Source organism: Microcaecilia unicolor, chromosome 2 (genome assembly GCF_901765095.1).
Source record: "Microcaecilia unicolor chromosome 2, aMicUni1.1, whole genome shotgun sequence".
In the NCBI taxonomy this organism is placed as follows: Eukaryota; Metazoa; Chordata; class Amphibia; order Gymnophiona; family Siphonopidae; genus Microcaecilia; species Microcaecilia unicolor.
Genome location: NC_044032.1, coordinates 107,071,805 through 107,092,235, shown reverse-complemented (window position 1 = coordinate 107,092,235; position 20,431 = coordinate 107,071,805). Strand labels below are relative to the sequence as shown.

The following is a 20,431-nucleotide window of genomic DNA, read 5'->3' as shown; positions in this document are numbered from 1 at the left end:
CTGTTTGTTTCTTGATGGGGCTGCCAAAAAAAGCAAACAGAATGCTAGGAATTATTAGGAAAGGGATGGTGAATAAGATTTAAAATACTATAATGCCTTTATATTACTCCATGGTGTGACCGCACCTTGAGTATTGCGTCCAGTTCTGGTCGCCATATCTCAAAAAAGATATAGCGGAATTAGAAAAAGTTCAAAGGAGAGTGACCAAAATGATAAAGGGGATGGTGTAGAACGAGCAGAAGTAAATTGATTTTTTACTCGTTCCAAAAGTACAAAGACTAGGGGACACTCAAGGAAGTTACATGGAAATACTTTAAAAACAAATAGAAGGAATTATTTTTTTCACTCAACGAATAGTTAAGCTCTGGAACTCTTTGCCAGAGGATGTAATAACAGTGGTTAGCGTATCTGGGTTTAAAAAAGGTTTGGACAAATTTCATAGTCTGCTATTGAGACAGACATGGGGAACAAACTGCTTGCCCTGGGATTGGTAGCATGGAATGCTGTTATTGATTGTGTTTCTGCTAGATACTTTTGACATGGCTTGGCCACTGTTTGGAAAACAGGATGCTGGGCTAGAAGGACCATTGGTCTGACCCAGTATGGCTACTCTTATGTTCTTATCTCAAATTCTGATCCATTCTCTTGTACAGCTTGCATAGCCTGTTCATGTGTAAATCTTTTTAATGAAATTTTTTACACAACAATATAATATAAAAGAAGCATAAATAAACCTTAGAACACATTGTTACATATCAGACCAGCATGCCACCCTTATACCCCTCCCCTCCCTCATAAAATTGTGATATGATATTGTAATAGATTTGTTTATGTATAAATCATGATCATCACACTGTGAAAAATATTGAATACAGAAATAAAAGTTGTTGATGAAAGCCTCTGGGTTGTCTCCCAATTATTTTCTAAAAGAAATCTAAATAACCACCCCCTCCCCATCCAAATAGCATATTCTCTATTAGTAAAGAAAATAAAAACAATACCTTAAGAGTAGAGATATATTCAGTGTGTTTTTCCTAGCAAAAAATGTGCCGGTACTCAAAGGCCAGGCCACCCTTCAGGGGTGGGGTGATCACTGAGAGACCCACCCCACAATAGCCTGGGCCCCTGCAACCAGTCACAGGATCTTTCACAAGGCAGAATTGGTGTGTAGACCCTGAGCACTTTCATTAAAACTTGGGATCCATGGGTCAATTTTAGCAGACAATGGAAAAGGTGCCGGTACTCAGTACCCCCAAGTACCCCTTCAAAAAAAGCCCTGGATATATTTGATAGTACTGGACAAGTTATCAAGAAAACTACTATAGCAGGCTCACGATGCATATGAGGAGACTATTATACTTCCTCACTTAGTAGTAAACTCCTAATAACCTAGAAAAAAAGAAGTTATCAGGATTAAGATTTTTTTTTCCCCTATGCAGTTAAAGATAATTAAGTACCAAACTCCTAGCTCTGGGTGACAGAGAATGTATGTATGTCTCTCATGTTGAAAGAAAGTTTTTTTTTGTCTGTAGGAGGATCTAGCCTCATTTTGTTCCATTAACATTAGATTATCCTGCTTATAATCGAAATAGAAAAACGCCTATATTGTGACCCAAATCGGGAGATAGACGTTTGTCTCACAAAAACGAATAAAGCGGAATAATCGAAAGCCGAATTTGGACGTTTTCAACTGCACTCCGTCGCGGATGCGGCCAAAGTTGATGGGGGCATGTCAAAGGCGTGGTGAAGGCGGAACTGGGGCGTGGTTATCGGACGATCAGAGATGGGCGCCTTTCGCCGATAATGGAAAAAAAAATATGCGTTTTTAGCGAGAATTTAGGGCACTTTTCCTGGACCCTGTTTTTCCACGAATATGGCCCCAAAAATTGCCCTAAATGACCAGATGACCACTGGAGGGAATCGGGGATGACCTCCCCTGACTCCCCCAGTGGTCACAAACCCCCTCCCACCACAAAATATGCCGTTTCACAACTTTTTATTTTCACCCTCAAATGTCATACCCACCTCCCTGGCAGCAGTATGCAGGTCACTGGAGCAGTGATTAGGGGGTGCAGTGGACTTCAGGCAGGTGGACCCAGGCCCATCCCCCCCCCAGCTGTTACACTTGTGCTGGTAAATGGGAGCCCTCCAATCCACCCCCCAAACCCACTGTACCCACATGTAGGTGCCCCCCTTCACCCCTTAGGGCTATAGTAATGGTGTAGACTTGTGGGCAGTGAGTTTTGAGGGGGATTTGGGGGGCTCAACACCCAAGGGAAGGGTGCTATGCACCTGGGAGCTGTTTTACCTTTTTTTTTTTTTTGTAAAAGTGCCCCCTAGGGTGCCCGGTTGGTGTCCTGGCATGTGAGGGGGACCAGTGCACTACGAATCCTGGCCCCTCCCACTAGTAAATGTCTTGGAGTTATTCGTTTTTGAGCTGGGCGCTTTCGGTTTCCATTATCGCTGAAAAAGAAAAACGCCCAGCTCAAAAAAAGATAAACGTCCATGTTTTTCGAAAATACGGTTCGGTCCGCCCCTTCACGGACCCGTTCTCGGAGATAAACGCCCATGGAGATAGACGTTTCCGTTCGATTATGCCCCTTTATGTAATCTACTGCACCAGCTCCAAAATGAGGGGGGATATGCAATCACACACACTAAGAATAACTTTTTTACCAATCAGCCCAGCCTTTCTTATCAGTTGGTGTCACCCCTGCCCTGCAATCTAAAACTTTCGAGTTGATCTAAGGGAAGGCCTATTGGAGAAAATGGGATTGGTGAATTTAGTAAGCATTCCAGATATCAAATAGATCTCCAGAAATATTGTACCCTTCGACACGTCCAAATTGCATGATAAATACAGTTAATTTCCTGATTGCATTTCTGGCAGAGTGGAGCATCTATCTTTCCCATCTTAAATACGTGCGCTTGAATAATGTAGTCTCGATGTAAAACCCGGAATTGACATTTTCATAATTCCACACTAGTCACAATTCTGGTATTCTCAAAACTAATTTTAAGATATCAATAGCCACCATCGGCCTGTCCAGGTCCAGATCCCATCTATTCATCAAATTCTCTACTGCTTTGTGAGACGTGATTTCTAATAAAATGAGATGTATTTTGGATACTGAAAAACATCCCCTTCAAGCTAATGCCAAAAATTCTCTGACCCTATGATTATGTCTAGAGCTCAAAGTCTCTATGTCTAGGGAAGAGACGAAGAGGCATATTTTCAAAGCACTTAGACTTACAAAGTTACATGGAGGGGCAGTTTTGATATGACGTCTAAGTCTAACTTTGGACGTTTTGCAAAAACTACCAATTTGGATGTTTTTTGTGAGAAAAACGTCCAAATGCAGATTTATGCCACTTTTTGGATGTTTTTCTCTTTCCAAAATGAGTCCCATGGTAACCTATAGAACGCTGTAAGTCTAAGTGCTTTGAAAATGAGCCCCATAATGACTTAATTGATGATATGCAAAGGTATTTCCCAGTTGAACAAGGGCTTCTCCACCTAGATCTGAAAAAGGTAACATTGTGCAATAGTATTATCAGTTGTTCAGGTTTTACCCAAAATATTTTTCCAAATAATTTTTATCTTCAAAATTCCATAATTTATGCACTTCATTAACTATAGCAAGTAGTTAATGTCCCAAACAGTTATATCTAAAGCAGGAATTCACAGCATAACATCTAGTGCATGGGGATAATCAGATTAACTGCTTACCACAACCATATGAACAATATTGTTCCCTCGCACAGGCGAATTGGTGTGGAGCAAATCCTCATATACATCCCCTTACTTCTGTTTCTTTTTATCGATATTCTTCCATCTTTTATATATCAAAACTGTGCAAATTCACATCAATAAATATTTACATTCTTTTTAAACAATCACTTATCTGTAAAAGGCAGCGATTTAACAGTAACAGGGAACCCCCTGTTGGCGGGGGTTCCCTGTTACTGTTAAATCGCTGCCTTTTACAGATAAGTGATTGTTTAAAAAGAATGTAAATATTTATTGATGTGAATTTGCACAGTTTTGATATATAAAAGATGGAAGAATATCGATAAAAAGAAACAGAAGTAAGGGGATGTATATGAGGATTTGCTCCACACCAATTCACCTGTGCGAGGGAACAATATTGTTCATATGGTTGTGGTAAGCAGTTAATCTGATTATCCCCATGCACTAGATGTTATGCTGTGAATTCCTGCTTTAGATATAACTGTTTGGGACATTAACTACTTGCTTGGATGATTAGTCCCCACAGTGTGCTATTTGGTGACATTTAATTTAAGAGCTTCATTAACTATAAGCACAACAAAAAAACCTTTCAATCTCAGGCCCTGTGTTAACCTCTAGTTCCCTTCTCCCAGCCCCTAGTTTTCTCCCACCTGCCCCATGCTATCTTTAGCCTCCAGCCCTATCATCAAATCCTTTGCCAGAATCAGCTTCCTTCCCCTACTCTTACCACCTGCTAGTATCAGCCCCCTTCTCCCAACCCCTGCATCAGCCCTCATACCCCTTCTTCCAGCCACATCAAGAAGCCCTTCTCCTAAAATCAATCTCTTTTCCCAACTCAACCTCCATCCCTACCATCTGCCAGGAATCATTAATGTAAGCCCCATTATTCCATCCTTATCCCCTGTATCAGACCCCAACCCCTTTCTCCAAGTCCTAGCTCCTGCATCAGCTCCCAGCCCCATAATCAGACCCTTCTTCCAACACCAGCTTCCTTCTTCCACCCCCATATCTGCCAGCTTCAGTTCCTATACTCATCTCCTGGCTCCAGGATCCTGGCTCTCTTCTTCCAACTTAGCCTCTATTCCCAGCATCTTCAGTGTGAGCCCCATTCTCTCATTCCCAATGAGCAGCTCCAAGCCCCAGCATCAGATCCTTTTTCTAACAGGTTACTCTCTTCTCCTAGTCCCACTAACATATACTTGGATCAACCTCCTTGTCTCTCTCTTCTACCCCTCTGTCCAGCATCTTATCTCTCTTTTTCCCCCTCACCCTGAGTTTCCCTTTTTAACTCCTCCCCCATGTTCATAATCTCCCCTTCCCCATATGCCCTTTCTCTTTTCTCTCCCCACACATGATCCAGCATCTCCCTCTCTCTTCCTTTCCCAACATGGCCCACCATCTTCCACTCTTTCTTCTATCCTTCTTTTGGTCCCTCATTTCCTCTCAGATTTGCTTTCCATTCTTGCATGCACCGTAGAGCCTTTGAAGGTATGCAATCTTGAAGGCCTTGCCGTGAACCACTCCCTTAATCTGTCATGATTATACTGTTACCAATTTTATTAGCTTTTGTAATCTTTGTTAGCATTTTAGTTTCATCATTCTGGTCAGATAGATGGTATGACTTTCACTATACTTTACTCTCTCACACAGTCCTGGAGTGCACTTTGTTCTTTGCTGGACTATTATCCTGCTTGACACTGTGTGTGTGTGTGGGGGGGGGGGGGGGGGGGGGGGAGGGGCTTATAATGCGTGAGATGAGTGTCATTGTAGAATACTTGCATAACCTGGCATCGTCATGCTTAACATTTAGGTAGCCTCTGTTACACCAGTCATAGACCTTGCCTAACTGCGGAACGGATGCCTAAACATGGTGGCAACATGTGTAACTTGCAGTAATTTGTAAATTATATGCATAACTGGGAGTCTCACCCATTTCTATATGCATGCTCCTTGCAGTTACACACTATAGCACTTAATAGGTCCCTTATAGAATAACGCTAAGGGCGCTTATTTATTTATTATGACATTTCTACCCCACATTTTCCCAAGAAGGATCAGGTTCAATGCGGCATACACAACAAATTAAGAGCGAGCATTACAAGGCAATTAATATTACTACAAGAATACAACTATTTTAAAAAAATAGACGTAAGTGCTACTTTTCTGTGCATTTACATGTGCAAAGGGGCAGGTTATCAGGTGTGCCAAGTTATTGAATGGCCCTTCACTTCAACTCTAATTTATTCTGCCCAGTTATTTTGACATAATTTGCACCCTGGTATTACAGTGTCCCATTGGGTATTCTGTTTATATCTCAGAGATGCATATTATGTCTATCTCTCCATAATATTTTTTAAACTTCCAACATTTATATATAAACAATAAAACAAGGTGAATTTTTTTACCTACATTTGCCACCTATAGTTGATTTAGGTAATAGAAGCATTCCTACTTTGCTTTTCATGTAAATTCACATGAGCTATCTCAGTGTTTACCACATGCTCTTTGTTGGAATATTCTGACTTCATTTGATGATATTATATTCTGAGCTATATACTCCTAAATGACTGTTGGCTACCCCCATGATCGTTCACAGACTTCCTCCTGTGTATTTATTCAATCTCATTTTTATTTGTCGTCTTCCCTGTTTCTTTCTCTGTGCTACTGTATGTCTTGACTGCATTCTGACCCATTACCTAGTCGCGGTTTATGTTAGAAGATCCTTCCCCTACTGCAGTACAATCTGTCTAGAGTGATCTATGAGAGTCTCTTCACTTCATCAACAGCCTTCTCTTCAAATCTAGGTCTAAAACTCAGTCCTAATGTGTTATTTGAAGGCACAATACATTATTATATAAGTACATAAGTGTTGCTATACTGGAACAGACTGAAGGTCCATCAAGCCCAGCATCCTTTCTCCAACAGTGGCCAATCCAGGTCACAAGTACCTGGCAAGATCCCAAAACAGTACAATACATTTTATGCTGCTTATCCTAGAAATAATTGGCTCAACAGCAATATCTTGAAAAAAGGGCGTCTCATCCAGTCACAGCGACACTTATATGTGTCTGGCTTTTAATGAGCCTGTGTGCTCGTGACGAAATGTAATCATCGACTGCCCCCAACCTCCAGTGGTGCACTAGAATTATTTGCTGTGAAGTTCCTTATATTAAATTCTAAATATATATGCTTTGATATCGCATTCTAATCATCACTCTTTTTTTATTGTGATTTTTTCACTAGTGCATTCACGGGGTTTAAAGTCTTTCCTTACAATATTAGTTATACTGTTGAAGTCAAAATAAAGCGGTATGAAAAAGGACAAGTATAAACTTATCTCAATTATCCTTGGAAGCTGTGGGTTCTTGTGTTACTTTCAATCCAACGATTGTTGTACCCCTCAGGCTTCACTTATAGAACTTAATCCGGTCTCCGAGATTAATGCCCACCCGACAGGAGCCTGTTTCGCTATTGTTTGCTTTGTCAAGGGCGATAGGCATATATCTATAAAAAATGGAGAACATATATTTAATCTATAGAGCTGTAGTAATGTACTATATATTAGACATACCGTGTAAATTAATGGCGTCAGGTCTCACTTTGGCAGAGTTCTATGGCGGCAGTATCTGCTGGAAAAATGGCGCTGGTATTCAGTTTTTAAATACAAGAAGCTCCACCTCTCAATTATGACGTATGGACCAGCGCCATTTTTCCAGCAGATACTGCCGCCATAGAACTCTGCCAAAGTGAGACCTGACGCCATTAATTTACACGGTATGTCTAATATATAGTACATTACTACAGCTCTATAGATTAAATATATGTTCTCCATTTTTTATAGATATATGCCTATCGCCCTTGACAAAGCAAACAATAGCGAAACAGGCTCCTGTCGGGTGGGCATTAATCTCGGAGACCGGATTAAGTTCTATAAGTGAAGCCTGAGGGGTACAACAATCGTTGGATTGAAAGTAACACAAGAACCCACAGCTTCCAAGGATAATTGAGATAAGTTTATACTTGTCCTTTTTCATACCGCTTTATTTTGACTTCAACAGTATAACTAATATTGTAAGGAAAGACTTTAAACCCCGTGAATGCACTAGTGAAAAAATCACAATAAAAAAAAAAAAAAAAAAAAAGAGTGATGATTAGAATGCGATATCAAAGCATATATATTTAGAATTTAATATAAGGAACTTCACAGCAAATAATTCTAGTGCACCACTGGAGGTTGGGGGCAGTCGATGATTACATTTCGTCACGAGCACACAGGCTCATTAAAAGCCAGACACATATAAGTGTCGCTGTGACTGGATGAGACGCCCTTTTTTCAAGATATTGCTGTTGAGCCAATTAGCTCTCCTTTTTCAATTTGTGTATGCTACAATTACTTTAAGGCAGAGCATAGCCATTCATTTTTCTTTTTGTATCCTAGAAATAAGCAGTGGATTTTCCCCAAGTCCATTTTAAATAATGGCGTATGGACTTTTCTTTAAGGAAGCTATCCAAACCTTTTAAAAACCCCACTAAGCTAACTGCTTTTACTACATTCTCTGGCAACAAATTCCAGAATTTAATTACACATTGAGTGAAGAAATATTTTCTTTGATTTACTACTTTGTAGCTTCATTGCATGCCCCCTAGTCCTAGTATTTTTGGAAAGAGTAAACAAGCGATTCACGTCTACCTGTTCCACTCCACTCATTATTTTATAGACCTCTATCATATCTCTCCTCAGCAGTCTTTTCTCCAAGCTGAAGAGCCTCAGCCGCTTTAGCCATTCCTCGTAGGGAAGTCGTCCCATCCCCTTTATCATTTCGTTGCCCTTCTCTGTACCTTTTCTAATTCCACTATATCTTTTTTGAGATGTGGTGACCAGAATTGCACACAATATATGAGGAGTGGCCTAGTGGTTAGGGTGGTGGACTTTGGTCCTGGGGAACTGAGGAACTGAGTTCAATTCCCACTTCAGGCACAGGCAGCTCCTTGTGACTCTGGGCAAGTCTCTTAACCCTCCATTGCCCCAGGTACAAATACGTACCTGTATACAATATGTAAGCCGCATTGAGCCTGCCATGAGTGGGAAAGTGCGGGGTACAAATGTAACAAAAAAAAAAACATGGAGCGATAGAAAGGCATTATAATGTCCTCATTTTTGTTTTCCATTCCTTTCCTAATAATACCTAACATTCTATTTGCTTTCTTAGCTGCTGCTGCTGCACACTGAGCAGAGGGTTTCAACGTATCTTCAACGATAACGCCTAGCTCCCTTTCTAGGTCGGTGACTCCTAATGTGGAACCTTGCAGTACGTAGCTATAGTTCGGGTTCCTCTTTCCCACATGCATCACTTTGCACTTGCTCACATTAAATGTCATCTGCCATTTGGATGCCCAATCACCCAGTCTCGTAAGATTGTGCAATTTTTCACAGTCCTCTTGCGATTTAACAACTTTGAATAACTTTGTGTCGTCAGCAAATTTAATTACCTCACTAGTTACTCTCCTCTCTAGATCAATTATAAATATGTTAAAAAGCAGAGATCCCAGCACAGACCCCTGGGGAACCCCACTATCTATCCTTCTCCGTTGAGAATACTGACCATTTAACCCTACTCTTTGTTTTCTTTTAATCTGTTTTTAATCCACAATAGAACACTACCTCCTATCCATCACTCTCCAATTTTCTCTTGAGTCTTTCATGAGGTACTTTGTCAAATGCCTTTTGAAAATCCAGATACACAATATCAACTGGTTCACCTTTATCCAAATGTTTGTTCACCCCTTCAAAGAAATGTAATAGATTGGTGAGGCAAGATTTCCCTTCACTAAATCCAGGTTGGCTTTGTCTCATTAATCCATGCTTTTTAATATGCTCTGTAATTTTGTTCTTTATAGTAGTCTCTACCATTTTGCCCGGCACTGAATTCAGGCTCACCACTATAATTTCCCGGATCACTTCTGGAACCTTTTAAAAAGAAAATCGGCATTACATTGGCCACCCTCAAATCTTCCAGTACCATACAAGATAAATTGCATATTACTAACTCTGCAAGTTCATTTTTCAATTCTAGCAGTGCTCTGGGATGAATACCATTCGGTCCAAGCGATTTGCTACTCTTCAAATTTGTCAAATTGCCCCATTACATCCTCCAGGTTTATGGAGATTTAATTCAGTTTCTCTGACTCATCAGCTTTGAGTACCATTTCTGGTGCTGGTATCTCTCCCAAATCTTCCTCTGTGAAGACTGAAGCAAAGAATTCATTTAATCTCTTCACTATGGCTTTGTTTTCCCTGAGTACCCCTTTTACCCCTTGGTCATCTAGCGGGCCAACTGATTCTTTTCCTGGCTTCTTGCTTTTAATATACCTAAAAAATATTTTACTATGTGTTTTTGCCTCCAACGCAATCTTTTTTTCAAAGTCCCTCTTTGCCTTCCTTATCAGCACTTTGCATTTGACTTGCCATTCCTTATGCTGTTTCTTATTATTTTCAGTTGGATCCATTTTCTGAAGGATTTTATTTTATCTCTAATAGCTTCCTTCACCTCACTTTTTAACCATGCCAGCTGTCGTTTGGTCTTACGTCCTCCTTTTTTAATACACGGAATATATTTGGCCTGGGCTTCCAGGATGGCATTTTTGAACAGCATTCATGCCTGCTATAAATTTTTGACCTTCACAGCTGCTCCTCTAAGTTTCTTTTTCACCGTTCTTCTCATTTTATCATAGACCCCCTTTTTGAAAGTTAAATGCTAACGTATTGGATTTCCTGTGTGTACTTACTCCAAAGCCGATATCAAATCTGATCATATTATGATCACTGATATCAAGCAGCCCCAGCACCATTACCTCTTGCACCAGATTATGCGCTCCACTAAGGACTAGGTCTAGAATTTTTTCTTCTTTTGTTGGCTCCTGTACCAGGTGCTCCATAAAGCAGTCATTGATGTCATCAAGGAATGTTACTTCCCTAGTATGCCCTGATGTTACATTTACCCAGTCAATATTGGGGTAGTTGAAATCACCCATTATTATTGTGTTGCCCAGATTGTTAGCCTCCCTAATTTCTGATAACATTTCTATATCCGTCTGTTCATCCTGTCCAGGTGGACTGTAGTACACTCCTATAACTATCCTTTTCCCCTTTAAACATGGAATTTCATATTTTTGTATTTGATATTCTTTTCACATTTTATATACAATTGTATGGTGTTTCACAATACTTTTATATAAAAGATAATAGAAAAAAATATATATTGATGGAGGTGGTGTTTCTCTCCTCAGACCTTTCTACTGCCAATGTGTTATCTTTGGCTGTGACTCAGTCTGCTTGGAATTTGCAAGCAATTATGGATGTAGAGCTCACTTTTAAAAAGCAAGTGACAAGTATTGCAAAGAATGCCTGATTTTAGTTATGATTGATTAGGTGATTGAAAACATTTTTCATATGAAACAGTTAACCTTGTTTGTTCATGTAGCAGTAATGTAACACTTGGACTACTGCAATATATTCTATATAGGATAATCAGTTACACTATTACAACAACTGTGAGTAGTCCAAAATACCGTAGCACACTTACTGGGCTCATATTACACAGATCAGGAAAGTCCTCTGCTGGTTACCAGTGGAATATAGAATTCAGTTTTAGATTATATGTTGGGCATTTAAGGCCATGAACAATATAGGCCCAGGTTATTAAACAAACAATTCTCATTGCTAGGAGCCTACCCAATTTTTGAAATTACAGGAGGGAGTGATTGAAGCTACTCGCTGTTAAAGATGATTGATTGTCCCATACATGTAAGAGGGCCTTTTATTAATGTTGTTTCTGCTCTGTGGAACCAGTTGACTCAGGATATCCATGAATTACATACAGACCCTTTTACTAAGCTGCGTAGGCACCTATGTGTGCCCAATGTGCATCAATTTGTAATTACCACCTGGCTACAGTGTGGCCCAGTGGTAATTTCATTTTTTGTGCATGTCCATTATGTGCACCAGAAAATAATTTTTATTTTCTGGCATGTGGCACTAACTGGGAAGTAAAACACATTCTACGTGCGTAGACCATTACTGCCTGGTTAATGCGTGAGACCTTACCGCTAAGTCAATGGGTGGCAGTATGGTCTCAGACCCCAAATGGATGCACACCAATTTTCATTTTGCCACACGTCCTGTTTTGGCCAAAATTAAAAAAAAGCATTTTTACAGGTGCGCTGAAAAATGGATCTGTGTACGTCCAAAACATATGCATTTTTCATCGCACCTTAGTAAAAGGACCCCTTAATTTGTTAGCTTTTCAGTAGAAGCTCAGAACATGGTTTTTGAGAAGGCTTATGTGGTTTAGTATGGGTGGGGTAGTTGGTTAGGTTAGATTTATTGTTGTACTGCTTTTAATTTACATAGTAACATAGTAAATGATGGCAGATAAAGACCTGTACTGTCCATCCAGTCTGCCCAACAAGATAAACTCATTTTACATGGTATGTGATACTTTATACCCAAGTTTTAGCTTGTAATGTGGGATTTGTTTCATGTGTTTTCAATTTTTATTGGATTGTTGCACCATTCCTGGAACATTTTGTGAATTTGGTGAAGTATAAATAAATAAAATATTGGAAAACTCACGTTTTGTTTGAGTAAGAATGCTATAGTATCTTACAATGCAGGTCAGATATGCAGAAAAGAAAAACACTAACCACCCGATATTCAAAAGCATATAACCAGTCAAGATTGGCACCTGGCTGGTTGAATGCACCGTAACTGGCTATCTGTGAATTTTCAGTGGGACATGACCAGCCATAACACGCTGAAAATTTGAAGTTAGCGGCTAGCAGATAGCTGGTTATATTGCCATTTTCAGGGTATAGACTGTAGAAGTCTGCCCGGCACTGTCCTTCTTCTCTAACTTCTGAAGCTGGATCTGCCCAGCCATGATAAGAGCACAGATTGTAGAAGTCTGCCCAGGACTGGCTCTACTTCCCAATTACTAGTGTTGCCATGTAACCACTGCTACGCTTCTTTGGATCCATTCCTTCTAAACAGGATTCCTTTGTGTTTATCCCAAGTATTTTTGAATTCCATTACCGTTTTTATCTCCACCACCTCCTACAGGAGCAGGAGGGCATTCCAGGTATCTACAACTCTCTCCATCAAAAAGTACTTCTCAACATTGTTTATTTATTTATTTGTTAGTGACTTGATATACTGCCTTAACTGTTGAGCATAATATATCAAAAAAGTAAAAGAAAATAACTACAATAATTTGATAGGAAAGGTGATGCATGTATTCATGAGAGAAACTTAAAACAAATTAACACATTTTACCAATTAACATCAGTCTATTTACGCTCTCTCCCATGTACTAGGAGCCCAACAAACCCTCTCAGTTGCCAGTATAGGCCTGCTTAAATAACCATGCTTTCAACAAAGATTTAAATTTCTTTATCTTGAGTTTTCCACACAATGACAAAGGTAAAGAATCCCAAAGATAGCAAAGAAAAAAGCACCATGACGAGTTGTCTTTAATTGCTCAAGGCATGGTCCTGGTAAAACCATACGATGATCATTTATAGCTCACAGGACCAGCACAGATGAATATGGGATTGTTAGTGAAGATAAATAAGGTGGTGTACCTTGATGGAAAGCCTTACATCCCAGAAATAATGCTTTGAATTGAATATGGTAGAGAACTGGCAGCCAGTGATGATCTTGTAAAGCAGGTGCAACGTGATCAGATTTACATAAGTGACAGAGAAGATGAATAGCTGTATTCTGAGTCGTCCCCCCCCCCCCCCTCCCGCAACCTCAATTCATGTCCGCTAGTTCTACCACCTTCCCGTCTCTGGAAAAGGTTTGTTTGTAGATTTACAGAATGCTATCAGTTGTGCATATTGCATGGTGCACTTAGATGTGCCAATTTATACCAGCCATTGACCTGTCATAAGTGGGTGCTCCTAAACTGTGGCATACCAATGCAATTTTGCACTGGTATTCTATAATGGTTTAGGTGTGCCTAAGTGCCATTATAGAATTGGCGTTAAGCACACCCCATTGTGGCACCTACATTTCAGTGCCAATTTATAGAATCGCTTATTTCTGTGGTTGCTACATTCACTTAAAGAGCTGTCTTTATTTGTATTAGTACTGTAATTTCACTTTCCTTCGATGAAGTAATACTTTTTTAAATATGATTTCATTTGGTACAGTTTGCTAGAAATTAACCTAATAAGTGATTGTCCTCTGAGAAATTTCAAAATTGTTTAAGTCTCAGGATGGGTGAGTCAGTTCAGATTTAAATAGCATTGCAGCCAAGCTAGGAAGTGAGAATCATTGTACATCAGATGCCTGTCTTCATATGCCATGGATTACTTCCAAGATGGCTTGCTTCAGCTCATCTAAATCCAAATTATTCCCAGTCTGACTAGGATTTCTACATTTGATCTGGCTCAGATACTCACTTAATATCTAACTGCAGTAAGAATCCTGCAAGATGTCTTGCAATAGGGGAATTGTCAGGGAAATCTTGATATTTGCCATAGACTTGATGCCTGGAAAATATTTTTGGTTTAATTTGTTAACCAGGAGACTCAGATTGAGAGAACTTCCTTGCTCTTGAGTGAGCCCAGAGACTGAGGTCCAAGAAGATAACATGACCTACCCGAGTTATACAGAGTCATTGGCAGAGGCAAAATATTGTGTTCATGTCTAAAGACTTCTACTGAATCATAGTTCAAGTACTAGACTACTTCTCCACCCCTAAAACGTAGTTATCTCATAGAAAAAAAAATCAGAGACAAAACAAGCCAGGTAAATCTAAACCAGACTCAAGTGATTTTAAAGCAAACCAGGTTACAGCCAGCTGAACAATAGAAATCTCAAATGAAGCTGCCATATCTGAGGCTGGATGTGATTTATTCTCCTACCATAGTTCAAATATTTGGCAAACAAATTTCTGTTCGCTTACCTTCTTTGATAGATGAGGAATCCAGATGCTGTAGTTTCAGGCCAGAGTCTAGTCTCTGTGGTTTTGTGTACAGAAATAAATAGCAAAGAACACAGACGGTGATGATGAATGCGAGTAATACCAAAGCAGCAACCCCCAATCCAATCAAAGCACCTATGCTGAAAAAAATAATCGTAATTATATTGCATATAATGTTTTATTTGTCTAACATAGCACACCATATAAGTACTTAAGGGGCCCTTTTACCAAACTGAGGCAAAAAGTGGCCTTAGCTAGATGGGTGATCCCACATTCCAAGGCCATTTTTACCTCTGGGGTTCAGCTGCAGGAGGTCCCTACCACTCAGCAGCCCTGGGCATTTTGCTGAGCTTGCTCACTGGTAGATACACCCCTGGTGTTGATGCAAGTACCAGTGACATTTTCCAAGCTAAGCTCCCCAGCCTCTTCTCTAAAGTGGCAAGCGAGCAGAACCAAGGTCCATATAAGTATGTCTCCATGGAAAAGATGGGGTGGGGTTCAGCACCACTGTCCAGGGAGAAGAAGCAGGCAGCATCAAAGGTGGTGAGTCAGTCTTCACTAGGCCCTGCAGGTGGAGACAACACACTAATTTACATTATAAAATGTGAATTCTAATAGAATGTGCATAAGAAAACTTTTTGGTTTAGTTTGTCTTTGGTTTGGTTGCCCTATTGGTTTGTTCACAGGTGACAAACAATTTGTGAGCATTGTTTCATGCATTTCCATTAAAATCAACAGGGCAACCATTTTTCTTTTATTACAGTAGAGTTTTCCATCCATTTTCAAGGAAACACAGTTAAAACTTGCTGGCAGGCACCTGTAATAGACATCCTAGCACTGCAAGACATCAGTGCTAGGATGGAGGAGTGGCCTAGTGGTTAGGGTGGTGGACTTTGGTCCTGAGGAACTGAGTTCAATTCCCACTTCAGGCACAGGCAGCTCCTTGTGACTCTGGGCAAGTCACTTAACCCTCCATTGCCCCATGTAATGCCATGAGTGGGAAAGCGCGGGGTACAAATGTAACAAAAATAAAATAAAAAAATCACGAGTAGTACAAAAAGATCCCAGGGCACCAAAAGAGAGCAAGGGACACTAACAGGGACATGAAGACGCCAAAGGGCAAAGATGCACAAATACTGCAATGAAGATCCCAATATACTGAAAGAGGGGGCAAAGCAACATAACAATTAGCAGGAGAGGGGTAAATTGGCATCAACATTGGTATGAAATCACCAGGATGGGAAAGGGGGAAAGTGGCACCAATATTGGCATGAAGAACCACAGTCCCTGTAAGAAGGGCATAGCAGTACCAATATTGATCTTGAGTGGTGTAGTATGAATAGAAGTGAATCAATTTTTTACTCTTTCAGAAAGCACATAGATTAGGGTCACTCAATGAAGTTACATGGAAATACTTTTAAAACAAATAGGAGGAAATATTTTTTCATTCAACGAATAGTTAAGCTCTGGAACTCTTCGTTGGAGGATATGGTAACAGTGGTTAGCATATCTGGGTTCAAAAAAGATTTAGAGAAGTTCTTGGAGGAAAAGTCTATAATCTGCTATTGAGACAGACATGGGGAAGCCACTGTTTGCCCTGGGTCTGGTCCCAGTATAAAGATTTTTAAATAACTTTGAGCACTGTTTGGTGAAATAGTTTTATATAAAAATTGTGCGATGATTAAAGAATAGGACAAAGTTTAGACTGTGAGAGGGAAAGGGGACTTGATATACTGCCTTTCTATGGTAATTTGCAACTACATTCAAAGCGGTTTACATATATACAGGTACTTATTTTGTACCTGGGGCAATGGAGGGTTAAGTGACTTGCCCAGAGTCACAAGGAGCTGCAGTGGGAATTGAACTCAGTTCCCCAGGATCAAAGTCCACTGCACTAACCACTAGGCTACTCCTCCAATCCTTTGAAAGTGTATGAGCACACATAAAAAAGTTATTTAATATTAATGTTAATGTTATATTCCCATCAACACCTTAAAGTAGGTTCAGAGTGGATTACAAATCAAAATATAGCCAGTTTACTAAACTGGGAGCTCATAATTGTAAAATAAAAAAGTTAAAAATAAAATAGCAGGCATAACATTAGTATTAAAAATCTCTATAGATATTTATGGCTGTTTCTACATTTATCTTCTGGGAAATATTTTGTTTCAGTGGATTGCACATTTTTCCCAGGAAGTCTATTGTATTTTTCCTCTCATTTATGTGTTGGTATGTCCTTGGATTGGTAGCATGGAATGTTGTTACTATTTGGGTTTCTGCCAGGTACTTGTGATCTGGATTGGCCACTGTTGGAAACAGAATACTGGACTGGATGGACCCATTGGTCTGACCCAGTACGGCTATTCTTATGTTCTTATGCTCTACAAGACCCAAAGGCAATGAGGATGACAAGTTTGGGCACTGCTGTTATGTAGGTGTGAGGGTTATGTTTCAAAAATTTCTACCACTGGGATTCAGTGGGCAAGTCAGCATTACAAGTGGTATCAGTACTCAAAGTTTCCTCGGGTAACTGGGTGCACAAAATTTATTCACTTAAGAGGAAATGTGGTCTGGAAGAGGTATGAAGTGCCACAAACACTTCCTCTCTGTATTGTGGAAGGAAGAAGACCCCAAAGAACTACTGACAAGGCAAAGCAACGCCAGCAAAAGTGGAATGGCGACTCAATGCACCAAGGGGCCCTTTTACTAAGCCACATAGGCGCCTATGTACGCCCAATGTGTGCCAGTTTGGAACTACTACCTGGCCACTGCATGGCCCGGACAGTAATTTCATTTTTTTACGTGCGTCCACTACGTGCGCTGGAAATTCTCTGGCATGCAGCACTGACTGGGCAGTAATCAGCAGTGTACGCACGCTGATGATTACTGCCCGGTTAACGCGTGAGACTTTACCGCTAAGTCAATGGGTGGTGGTAAGGTCTCAGACCCAAAATGGACACACGCCAATTTTTATTTTGCTGTATGGTCATTTTCAGCCATAAAAAAGGGCCTTTTTTGCAGGTGTGCTGAATAATGGACCTGCACGTGTCCAATACATGCATCTATGCCAGCGCAGGCCATTTTTCAGCGCACCTTAATAAAAGGACCACCAAGAAAGTTACAGAGGTGAAAGACTGGCATTTACATAGTAAGACACTGATTGTAGAGGATCTATGGAGGATCAGAATGGCTGATTACTTGTGTCATGTTTAAATAATGTTAGAGAGCAGCAGCAACATCAAAGATGGGAGAAGGTAGCAGCAGAAGATTTATGCCAGTAACCTGACTAACAATATCACTATGAGGCAGGCAAGCAGAATAATATTTGTTCTCCAAGTTTAGAAGACAAAGCATATAGTTTAAGATCTGATGCTATGGCTGAAACCATAATTTTAATCCTCTGTCAATATTTTTTAACTTCTACAACAGTACCTAGTGGTTAGGGTGGTGGACTCTGGTCCTGGGGAACTGAGTTCAATTCCCACTTCAGGCACGGGCAGCTCCTTGTGACTCTGGGCAAGTCACTTAACCCTCCATTGCCCCAGGTACAAACAAGTACCTGTATATGCAAACCGCATTGAGCCTGCCATGAGTGGGAAAGCGCGGGGTACAAATGTAACAAAAAAAAAATCAGTGAAAGCACATTTAATAGCTTGCAATTGCAAATAATTTTTCTGCATCTTTCAGTATCAGAAGCATGTTTTCCAAAATTGTATATCATTGCCCACTGCCTGTCTTGAGAATACAAGGCAATCTGTTGTAACTATGTGAGCATAAACCCTTTGAGTAGGTCCACTGGCAGGGTATTAGACATTTTAGGTTAATCTTCAGCTTTGTTGCCCCTTAATTAACTTCCAGGCCCCTAGCCACCCCAACCAAATATTTGATTATTTAACAGAACACTTATAGTAATTACATGACAGCAACCCTCCTCTAATAAAGCATCCAAAAGTAGAAATAAAAGAGTGGCAAGGGAGTCAATCACACTGGGCAGCAAAATCTACAGGATGAGGCAAAAAAAAAAAAAGAAAAAGTAACCTTCTGGAGTTTTTCTGCTGTTTTCTCAGCAACTGCTTGGAATTTCAACATGAAATGTTACAGTTTTATTTGTTGTTACTATCTACGTTAATGCGTTGAGTAGAATGAAATTAAATATGGCATTTTTTAGCATGACCACCCAATGATTTTTGCGTGTTCAAAAATGTTTACACTGTAAAATCCACAGAGGGAACAGGGCAAATTTATTAATTTTATTTATTAATTTTTTTTTTATTATTTTATTTATATGTTAATCATTATTTCACAACAAATTATGAATATGCAATTGGCATTGACAAGGAAATAACAAAACAAAGAATATAGTTTAAGGCCTATTCGTCCACAAATTAAGAAATTGATCCCAAGAATCAAAAATTTATATTTACAAAGGCAATAAAAAGAAAAACCTCCCTTTGCATACCTCGGGGTTACTGATCCCAGCCTGCTATTATGGAGGGCACATAACATTCGTATCTACTCTAGCATCAAGAAATTCCTTTAACTGTTTAGGGTCTACAAATTGAAACTGACTGCCCTCAAGCATCAAATTACATATACAAGGAAAACGTAATATAAAGTTAATCCCCAATGCCAACGCTCTAGGACGCAGATCTAAGAAAGCCCTGCGTCTAGCTTGAGTAGGCCTTGAGAGATCAGGAAAAACACGAACCTTTGAGCCCATAAACAAGTTTTCTAAGTGTCTTAAAGAAAGTCTCAGTATTGCATTGCGGTCAGGCTCCAATACAAAGGTAACAAGCATAGTAGACCTCTGTGTAATTATCTCCAGTGAGCTTTCAAGGAATGAAGTTAAATTCATTCCATCCCCCACCCTTGGGAGATTTCGATCGTCTCCCTGTGGGTTCCAGATGTAATAGGCCCTTGTTATGGGGGGCAATGAATCCTTGTCCATTCCAAGAATGTCCACCATATATTTCTTGACCATTTCAAGAGGTGAAATTAAAGGAGACTTAGGGAAGTTTAGGAACCTAAGATTAAGTCTACGAATCTGGTTCTCAAGGTATTCCGTCCGTTTATGAAGAAAAATATTGTCTTTAACCAAAACATTCTCTAAAGTTCCCATCTCTTGCAATTTAATATTCAAATTTTCCATTTTAGTGGCCTGTTGTGCAGATACCTGTGCTTGGAGTAGCGCAGCTTCGGAAAGAGTTCTTATATTTTCAGTATTCTCTTTTAAAGTAGGTTGCATGGAGATTTGGATATTATGTACCATGTCCCATAGTGACTCTAAAGTCACAATTGCAGGTCTTACCACACCAGGAATTCCAGGAAGGACTTGAACCTGATCACCAACCTGAGATAGTTTTGAAACAATATCCAGTGGAAGTATCTGTAGAGCTGATTGGAAAAGTGCTTCTCTAGGTTGGGGTTCGTGTTCTATCACCGCAGACCTTTCCTCGAGGAGGTTAGGCTGAGCGTCTCCGTTCGCCGTTCCTGCTTGGGCTGCCAGTAATTCCCTTCCGGGTTGAGGTGGAGCAATGCGCTCTACGGGGCTCAGGGAAGCCCCGTTAGTGCTTTCAATCGACGCCGACGCGTCGAGAGCGGCAGAAGGGGTCAAAGTTCCCCGAGGTCCCGGCTGCTGTCTGGAAAACTGCAGGGTCGTCTGTCGCAACGCCAAGGACGCCCCAGGAGCCGA

At 40.2% G+C, this 20,431-nt stretch overlaps 1 protein-coding gene across 1 annotated transcript in view; it reads right to left on the bottom strand.

Annotated features, from left to right (window-relative positions):
- Positions 1-20,431, bottom strand: part of SHISAL2B (shisa like 2B) — a 42,808-nt gene that overhangs the window by 10,300 nt on the left and 12,077 nt on the right. Inside the window, exon 2 of the mRNA XM_030192282.1 lies at positions 14,722-14,879. Within this exon, the coding sequence (XP_030048142.1) occupies positions 14,722-14,879 (158 nt within the window). The remainder of the gene's footprint in view (positions 1-14,721; positions 14,880-20,431) is intronic.